Source organism: Lipotes vexillifer, unplaced genomic scaffold (assembly GCF_000442215.2).
Source record: "Lipotes vexillifer unplaced genomic scaffold, Lipotes_vexillifer_v1.1 scaffold847, whole genome shotgun sequence".
Classification (NCBI taxonomy): Eukaryota; Metazoa; Chordata; class Mammalia; order Artiodactyla; family Lipotidae; genus Lipotes; species Lipotes vexillifer.
This window is the reverse complement of record NW_006778821.1, coordinates 788,886-798,624: the sequence shown is the minus strand read 5'-3', so window position 1 is coordinate 798,624 and position 9,739 is coordinate 788,886. Positions and strand designations below refer to the sequence as shown.

Genomic DNA, 9,739 nt, shown 5'->3' with positions numbered 1-9,739 from the left:
CGCCTCCGGGCCGACCCCGTCGAGGGACAAGCCCGGGCCGCGGCGGCCTGACTTAGGTCGGAGCTCTGGCCGCGCCCCCATGGGAGACTGAGGGGAGAGGAAAGAAGAGGAGGGACGTAAGGGCGGACTACGGGGAAGGGGGTGCTGGTCTTTCGTTTTCTGATTCTTTTAAAATAAGTTTTCGATGAGTTTCTCGAAGGCAGGGAAAGTTTTTACCTCCCTATGAGCGGCCCAAAGTACTTCCTTCGAGGTCCTCAGAACCCGATTGTGTATTGAACGCAGTAAAGAGTGAGTGACCAGGGGGAGTGGGGTAAAAGAGGATGGGGAAAACGACTTGGAGAAAGGAGGGAGCCGTTAGCGAGTGGTTTTTTAGGACTTTTCCTCTGAGCTCCAGAAATAACCTTTGGCACTGTGACCCGGTACCGCGTACGTATTGTGTAACAGAGATAGAAGTTTCACGAAACAGTACTTGCTGTAGATGCGCTCAGATCTTTTCTATAATACATTCTCTTAAAAATGGGCACTGTGACCCACTAAGTTGATTTTCTGACCTACCAATGGGTCACGACCAACAGTTTGAAAAAACACTGGATTAGAGCAGAATCATGTATTCACTGAAATATGTATTGCGTTTCTGCCATGCTCTTGGGCTCAAACATGGTTAAATTCCTGCCTCAAATTCACAGCTTAGTGAGAGATACAAGAAACTAAACAAAATGACAGTATCGTTTGACAGTAGTTGCCAGGGGGCCAGAGCAGAGCCACCAAACCCTGGCTTGGGGTGAAGGTAACGGGGAAGGCTTCCTGGGAAGCCAGAGCAGGACAAAACAGTTAAAATTATTCATTCTATAAAAACTCAGAGCCTGTTCGAGAACCTGGCCTCCTAAATGTCAATTATCAGTTTGAACTGACACACCTCACAGTTGTTCTCAGAAGGTTTTCCACAGTGGCTAGTCTCTTGAGTATTAATATTTATTATTAATAATTGTGTTTGCTATGTTTTTCTTGTACCCATTTAGTTTCTTTATGTGTGATCATCCTCCTTGAGATTTCCTCAAAAGCTGGATCTGGCCTCCTATTTGGAGGTGTGTGCTTGTGTGTGTGTGTGTGTGTGTGTGTGTGTGTTTACATAGTTAACTGGGATCTGGTAGGAGTTTTTGGTCTCTCTCCAAAATGGTACTGGACTAAAATAGTTTGTGAATCCTCCTCCCATCAGGTAGCATTTAATGACTTAATTTAAGAATGTAAAAATCTCAATATCCTGCGTCCTCACGATGTTAATGATGAAACTCAGTACTGTCCTGTTTCTGTGTGTGGAGAAAAGCCCTCAGTCAAGGGCTAGACCATGAGGTGTTTACCAGCATGAGTGGGGCATTGAGTGTATCAGCTCACTCCAGGGAGTAGATGGTCCACCTCGTGACAGCAGGACTCTTAGTCATTGTGACAGTATATTTCTTACTTTACACCAGTAAATGAATAATACATAATTAATTTATTGGATTTCATAAATAAAACTAGAATGAAGTCTGAGGAATAAAACTGAGTTAAGATGAAAGAAGGAGGGCATAGACAGTGCTGGAGCGGAAGCCAAGCTGTCGGGAGACAAGGGATCTGTATAGATAAATTACTGGAAAAATATTTTAGTTAACAGGCAACATAATAAAAGTTGTGAAATCCAAACTCTCATATATTTGCAGATTCGGGTGCTGTGTTTACGTTTGGGAAAACTAAATTTGCTGAAAATAATCCCAGCAAATTCTGGTTTAAAAAGGATATACCTATATATCTTTCATGTGGAGATGAACATACTGCTATTATTACAGGTTAGTGTTAAAATCTTAAATGAAGATAGTAATACTTAGAGAATCCTAAGTATTATAGATGTGCTGTGTTTGAAACATGTTGAAGATATACAGAAAGTGGTTTTTTTACTTTGCCAGATAATTCTTGACAAGTTGACTTATCAAGAGTGACTTCTAAGTTCCCTTAGTATATTTAAGTGTGATTTTCTATACATATTACTTTCTTAGAATAAATCTATTTGAATTTATCTATATAATCAAAAAATTATTACTGTATAATCTTAGAAACTTTTTTTTTTTTTAGCGGTACGCGGGCCTCTCACTGCTGTGGCCTCTCCCATTGCGGAGCACAGGCTCCGGACGCACAGGCTCCGGACGCACAGGCTCAGTGGCCATGGCTCATGGGCCCAGCCGCTCTGCGGCATGTGGGATCTTCCCGGACCAGGGCACGAACCCGTGTCCCCTGCATTCGCAGGCGGACTCCCAACCACTGGGCCACCAGGGAAGCCCTTAGAAACTCTTTACACCTAACAGAATATGGCTATAGGTAGATGGGCAAGGGAGTATGTTTCAACACAGAAAAGCAATGACAGTGTTTAAGTACAGCTTTTTTATTGCTTTGTGATGACTTCTCACATTATGTTGCAACCGCTTCGATTTATTATTTCTTTTTCCTTCCCACCAGGAAATAATAAGCTTTTCATGTTTGGCAGTAACAACTGGGGTCAGTTAGGATTAGGATCAAAATCGACTGTTAACAAGCCAACGTGTGTCAAAGGTTTGGGGTCTTTTCTTCTTTATCACTTTAAATACTTAAAGTGTATAAAGTACTTTTATATTGATTGTGTAATTCTTTAATATCATATTATAAATAATAAAGTCTTTAGTTCTTTATTTTCTGAGATTTACTTGAATATTATTGGCATTTAACTTTATTTTTCATGTGATATTCAGAACTAGTTTTATATGTTAGGGTCTAAAAATCATATTGATTTTAAACCCAGAGACCACAAAGGAAGTAATGATTCTACAGTATTGCACTTGAACATACTTTTTCTTTTTTCGGCCTTTTTGTAAACCAACTTAAATATTACTGTTACTGTATATACAGAGAACAAACAATATGATATGTTAGGATTTCGAGCTCTGTCTCATTTGTTCGGGTTGTGGACATTATGGTTCTGTTGGTTTTATAAAACATACTTTACCCTGCTGTGTATAGTTAGCAGCTGTGCTGAAGAAAATATTAGAACTAGGAGTTGATTAGTACTAGTGTTCTTACAAGAACAACAGGACAAAATATTTCAAATCAGGATTGTCCCAGAAAATATGAGACATATTACATCTTTACAAAGCTTTCTCGCCATTATGTGCAAAAGCTTCTGTTTGGTTATAACCTATGAACATCAGCTATACTTGAATGGTGATGGAGATTCCTTGGGATATGACAAGAGCAGGATTCTTTATCTTTGTAGCCAAATTTTTAATTTCAGCTCAAAATTTCAGTGTAATTTATCATATGCATGCTATTTATAGATATTGTTGTGGAACTGTTGAAGTATTCCACTCGGTCAAAAAGTATTTACTGAGCACAGTCTACTAAACCCTTGGGTTTATTTACAGTGCCTATGATCCTTACTCTCAAATATCTAATCAAGCTAACAGGATTGTCTAGACTATGAAATCCTTGAGACCAGGGACTCTGTCTTAGTGATCTTTGCAGCCCCTATGCTAAGAGCTTAGGAGATGTTCTGTAAATGTTTTTAATATGTAAATGAATGAATGAAGAACTTTAATATAGGTGTATGCCTATGAATATTGGACTTAGTGTTTTGTTGCGGCAGGTAGAAAGTAAGCTTGATGATGGTGATGGCAGATTAGGGAATAGATCAGGTTGGTGAAGAGGAAGCAAAACAATGCAGTGGATCTCAGCACATGTTAATTACTTGTGGAGTTTTAAATAATATATAGATGCCTAGGCTTTACCTCAAGCCTACTGTCTCAGATTCTCCAGGGGTGGGGCTGAGCTATTTGAATTTTTTTTCAAAGCACCATTGGTTACTATGATGCACAAGTCCTTGCGAAAACTTTTGATTTATTAGTTATGAACATTGACTTTGGAGTCAGACAAGCCTGGGTTTAAATCTGTTCTACCACTTGGTTATCATTTGACCTGGATTATTTTTCGTTTCCATAATCATAAAATATCTTGCCATATTTTTATATTTTTAGCTTTAAAACTGGAAAAAATGAAATTTGCTGCCTGTGGAAGGAACCACACGCTAGTTTCAACAGGTATAGTATCCAATCTGTATGACTTCCTGCCCAATTTGAGGACTGAGGTCTCACTCCTGTAACATTTGTGACTTTGTAAAATTAATAGAAATGGTAACTTGGCAACAGTAAGATTAGGATTTTTTAAAAATGTAAATGGTTAGTACACTTGTTTGCCTATGAAAATATGCAGGTAAATGTTAAGTGACTGAAGAAAAAGCTTCTTTTCTTGGATTATGTCAAGGGACAGCATCTCCTTACCTGTGTGCACACCTCAGGGGCCGCTTGCTCCTGATCTTGCTCTTCCCTCTTCTTTTCTGAGGGTGAGTGGAAGCCCTCCCCAAAAGGCTAACTGATATGAGTTAGCACAATTCCAATCAAAATCCAAACAGGGTGTGTGTGTGTGTGTGTGTGTGTGTGTAGAAATTCACAAGGTGGTTCTAAAGTTTATATGGAAAAGCAAAGGACCTAGAATAGCCAAAAGAATTTTGAAAAGACCAAAATTGGAGGACTAGCACTACCTGATTTCAAGACCTACTGTAAAGCTACAGTGATCAAGACAGTGTGCTAGCAGTGAAAAGACAGACAGAGATGAATGGAACAGAATAGAATCCAGAAATAGACCCACATGTTTATGCCCAAGTAATATTTGACAAAGGTGCCAAGGCAGTTCAGTGGAGAAAAGGTAGTCTTCAGCAATCCTGCTGGAACAATTAGACATCCAGGCCCTGACCACTGAGCAGTCTTTCCTACTTCCTTTCCCACAAACACAGCTTCTTCTGTCTTCAGGCTGTTCTCACTGCTTCGGCCCCTGCCTCACCTCTCTGCCCTCACTAATACTTTTCCTTTGCTGAAATGTCTTTTCTCTTTCTCTTACTCAGATTCTTGTCTCTTAAGATCCAGTATAAGTCTTACTTCATCCATGGACTCAGATTCTTGTCTCTTAAGATCCAGTATAAGTCTTACTTCATCCATGGAGCTTTTTGTGACTATTCAACTTTTTCCTTATGTCATTCTCTGAACTGCTTCAGCATACCACCAACTCTGGTTTGTTCCATATGTGTTAAATTGTGTGGTTCAGGGCTTCCCTGGTGGCGCAGTGTTTGAGAGTCCGCCTGCCGATGCAGGAGACGCGGGTTCGTGCCCCGTTTCGGGAAGATCCCACATGCCGCGGAGCGGCTGGGCCCGTGAGCCATGGCCACTGAGCCTGCGCGTCCGGAGCCTGTGCTCCGCAAATGGGAGAGGCCACAACAGTGAGAGGCCCGCATAACGCAAGGAAAAAAAAAAAAAAAAAAAAATTGTGTGGTTCAATTCCATGTGGCCTTGTAGTAGCTTCCATTTGAAACCTAGTCTTATTTCCTCAATTAGGTTTCATTTTTTCTAAAATAATATCTAGTTTTAAATTTTTACTGATTCAGAATGATTTTGTCCTAAGTTTCCCCTGTAATTTAGTGAGGCTTTAATTCCATGTGCATTTTTATGACAGATATAACTAATTTTAATAAGTATATCTTTTTTAAAATTTATTTATTTTTGGCTGGTTGGGTCTTTGTTGCTGCGCGCGGGCTTTCTCTAGTTACGGCAAGCGGGGGCTACTCTTTGTTGCGGTGCGCAGGCTTCTCATTGCGGTGGCTTCTCTTGTTGCGGAGCATGGGCTGTAGGCATGTGGGCTTCAGTAGTTGTGGCATGCGGCCTCAGTAATTGTGGCTCTCGGGCTCAGCAGTGTGGCTCGCGGGCTCAGTGTTGTGACACACAGGCTTAGTTGCTCCACAGCATGTGGGATCTTCCCGGACCAGGGCTCGAACCCCTGTCCCCTGCATTGGCAGGCAGATTCTTAACCACTGCACCACCAGGGAAGTCCCAATAAGTGTATCTTTATGTGTCATTACTTTAGAGCTTACTGGCAATGTTTATTATCTAGGAATGATATACTTCTTAATGTGATTAAGAAAATTGTTAACATTTATATAGTACTTACCGTGTGCCAAGTGCCATTCTTTTTATAAATGTTAACTCATTTAATCTTCATAACACCTCTATGGAGTAGGCACTATTATTATCCCATTTTACAGATGAGGAAAATGAGACACTGAGAGGTTAAGGATAGCTTGCCCAAGGTTACACACCTGAGAAGTGGCAGGCCAGAATTTGCACCCAGGAAGTCTGATTCTGGTGTCCTCTCTCCTAAACACAATGCTATACTGGCTTCCTATTTAGCTAGAAAATTAAAACAATTACACAACATAGAATTTTCACGTTTCTAATTATATTCTTCTTGTATTCACCTCATTTTACTTATTTGTTATCTATTATGTCTTAGCTTTAATGAGTATGGAAGGTAAAATTAATGAACCACATCTCTTTTAAAATAGTTTGATTTGGATTATAATGTAATTTGGAAATTACTTTCCTCTTTTTCACTCTGAATTAATAGTTCTGCATTAGCAAGAAAATGCATTCCACACACTGTGCATTTCAATTGCTACTTAAACTCTAGAATGACTTATAAAATCTCACAAAAATGTGGAGCCTTGCTTGTTTTGCTGTATTTTTGATGCCGAAATGAAGTTGTTCAACAAATTGTTGGATAATGCCAGCTTTCAGCTTTCTTCACTGGTAATAGAGGAACTGTCTGATATACACTGGTCTGCCTCATAAAGATGGTGACTATGGTATACTGATGTTTTCTTTTCTGTGTGCAGAAGGAGGCAAAGTATACGCCGCTGGAGGAAATACTGAAGGACAACTGGGACTTGGTGATACCGAAGAGAGAAACACTTTTCATCTAATTAGTTTTTTTACATCCCAGCATAAGATTAAACAACTCTCTGCTGGGTCTAACACTTCAGCTGTGCTGACTGGTAAGACTTTTTTCCACTTCAAACTGGGACACATCCCTTTTTTTTAGACCAGAATATACCAAGTCAGTAAACTGAAGACAGCAATGCTGTTTACTTTTCTTTCATTGACTGTGTGTTTTCAGAAGACGTTTAAAATAGAACTTAAAATCATGACATATACTACAACTTTATGCTTACATACGTTTAGAAGGTAATCGTTAAATAAATTCGAAGCTGTGCTATCGATCTGTTCCTTTAGATATTCTTAAACATTATCTTCATTGTGTGTTCTGAAAGTTATATTTCAGCTTTAATGAAGTTGCTGTCAGAAACATCCTAGAAATCTGTTGGATATATGTTATTAAAATACAGTTTGTAGGGCTTCCCTGGTGGCGCAGCAGTTGAGAGTCTGCCTGCCACTGCAGGGCACATGGGTTCGTGCCCCGGCCCGGGAAGATCCCACATGCCGCGGAGCGGCTGGGCCCGTGAGCCACGGCCACTGAGCCTGCGCGTCCGGAGCCTGTGCTCCGCAATGGGAGAGGCCACAACAGTGAGAGGCCCGCAGACCGCAAAAAAAAAAAAAAAAATACAGTTTGTAATGGTCATTGCATCTCTCTGCCCTCCCTATCAAAAGCCCATATGAGAAATTTCTTTAAAATCTGGAGCTGAGATAAACGTGTCTCCCTGAAGAAGCTGCTGGTGTGCTGCTTCGTTCCAGTCCGGAGAGCTGTGTAATGTGCAGTGTTAGAGAAAGCCTGCGCGCGGCAACGAAAACCAAACGCAGCCAAAAAAATTTTTTTTTTAAAGAAATTGTAATGAGTAGCTACCTGGTATAAATGTCTTAGTAGTACTTTTCTTTCAAGATACATAATTTTTCTAAATTAAAAAAATAAATGCTCTGTTGGAAGTATAATAACTTGCCATCCCCGCTATCTCTTAAAACCTTTTTTCCTCTTTGTGTTTTCTTTATAGAGGATGGAGAGCTTTTCATGTGGGGTGACAATTCTGAGGGGCAAATTGGTTTACAAAATAGAACTAGTATATGTGTCCCTCATCAAGTGACCATTGGAAAACCTATCTCCTGGATCTCTTGTGGATATTACCATTCAGCTTTTGTAACAAGTAAGACAGAACAGTTTGGATTTCTCATGTTATATCCCATTTCTAAGTTATTACTAAATAATAAAATGTCATAACATTCTACATTTCTATAGAAATATTATCATGGTACTCCATGTAATGAAATAATTTTGGTCTGTTTTAGGTCACAGTATTTCTTCATTTCAGTAATGAGTATTTATAATTTCAAACTATCTGACGTGTTAACTTTTTTTTTAATATCAATGGTACTATTTTATTTATTTTTTTAATTTTTTATTTTTGTCTGTGTTGGGTCTTCGTTGATGCACACGGGCTTTCTTTAGTTATGGTGAGCAGGGGCTACTCTTTGATGTGGTGTGCAGGCTTCTCATTGCAGTGGCTTCTCGTTGCAGAGCACGGGCTCTAGGGATGCGGGCTTTGGTAGCTGCGGCATGTGCGCTCAGTAGTTGTGGCTCGTGGGCTCTAGAGCGCAGGCTCAGTAGTTGTGGTGCACAGGCTTAGTTGCTCCGCAGCATGTGGGATCTTCCCAGACCAGGGCTCGAACCCGTGTCCCCGGCATTGGCAGGCGGATTCTTAACCACTGCACAACCAGGGAAGTCACTTAACTTTTTTTTAATGAATGTTAGGTCTATTAGGAAAACAAAATTTATGCATAAGAAACCCTTCTCAATTTTGGCTCTCAAACTTCTTAGACTCTTTGGCATTAAAAACAAGACCTGTGAGCCTCTTTCCTCTGGATCCACTTGGCTCTGTACTTTGACCTACTCTATTCTTGTCCTGATAATTTGTTCTTATTGTTTCAGTACATGAGTCATAGATTTTCATTGTAGGAATAGGGATGAAGATTAGATGCAAAAGGAAGGGAGTTCATTATGGGATATGCTTTCCTTTGTTGGGACTTTTCTCAGGATCCCCCATTTCTCCTTTTCCTGGGCTCACTGGCAACCTTCTCTATCTTAGTTAAAATATTTTAAATGTTGGACTCTAACTATTATAGCCTACATCTACACTGGTAGTAATACCAGAAGTATGATCATGGTTTTCCATCTTATTTATGGTTTTCCTAACAGTAAAAACACCCAGCAGAAATAGTTCTATGGACCCTCTTAGATATCGCTCTAAATATTTGTTTTATACATTTGCTTCCTATTCTGTGCACCTCAGATTCAGGTTTAGAAAGTGCTTATTGACCTATCCCAGTGCCCCCCAGGTTTACCAATGAATTGGTAGCAACTTGGTACCAAGAAAAGGCAAACTCTGACTTGGCTGGGTTTGTTCACTACTGGGTCAGTTTGTGTCTTGAAGAAACAATATTTATTCAATCAATAAATATTGTTGAATGAGGAGGTGAGTGAATGAATGATAAATTGACTGTGTTCCTTGGGGCAATACCACATACCAACTTATTTGCAACTCCTGGGGTTGGTATAGTCTGTACTCACTTTGTTTATGAAACAACAGGGAAAAAAATACCCATGCAAGAACAAATAATCAAAGGCATTGTCTTATATTTGGGCCTTAATAAAACTCCCAGAATCAATTTTTATTTACTACTGCTTTAGCCAGTAGGGAAACAAGTGGAATTATTCGTTTTAACCAATAGGCATTACATTGAACTTTTTTGTTTTGTTTTCTGTTTTTATGCCTTTTTAAAAAAACAGCTTTATTGATGTATAGGTCACCTACCATACAATTCACCCATTTAAGGTGTGAGGAGCAGCA

General features: G+C 39.7%; 1 protein-coding gene across 1 annotated transcript in view; it reads left to right on the top strand.

The window, feature by feature from the left end:
• The window catches only part of LOC103080199 (X-linked retinitis pigmentosa GTPase regulator), a 65,224-nt gene that overhangs the window by 105 nt on the left and 55,380 nt on the right, over positions 1–9,739 (top strand). Inside the window, exons 2-6 of the mRNA XM_007451975.1 lie at positions 1,698–1,823; positions 2,488–2,580; positions 4,035–4,097; positions 6,779–6,937; positions 7,889–8,038. Of these exons, the coding sequence (XP_007452037.1) occupies positions 1,698–1,823; positions 2,488–2,580; positions 4,035–4,097; positions 6,779–6,937; positions 7,889–8,038 (591 nt within the window). The remainder of the gene's footprint in view (positions 1–1,697; positions 1,824–2,487; positions 2,581–4,034; positions 4,098–6,778; positions 6,938–7,888; positions 8,039–9,739) is intronic.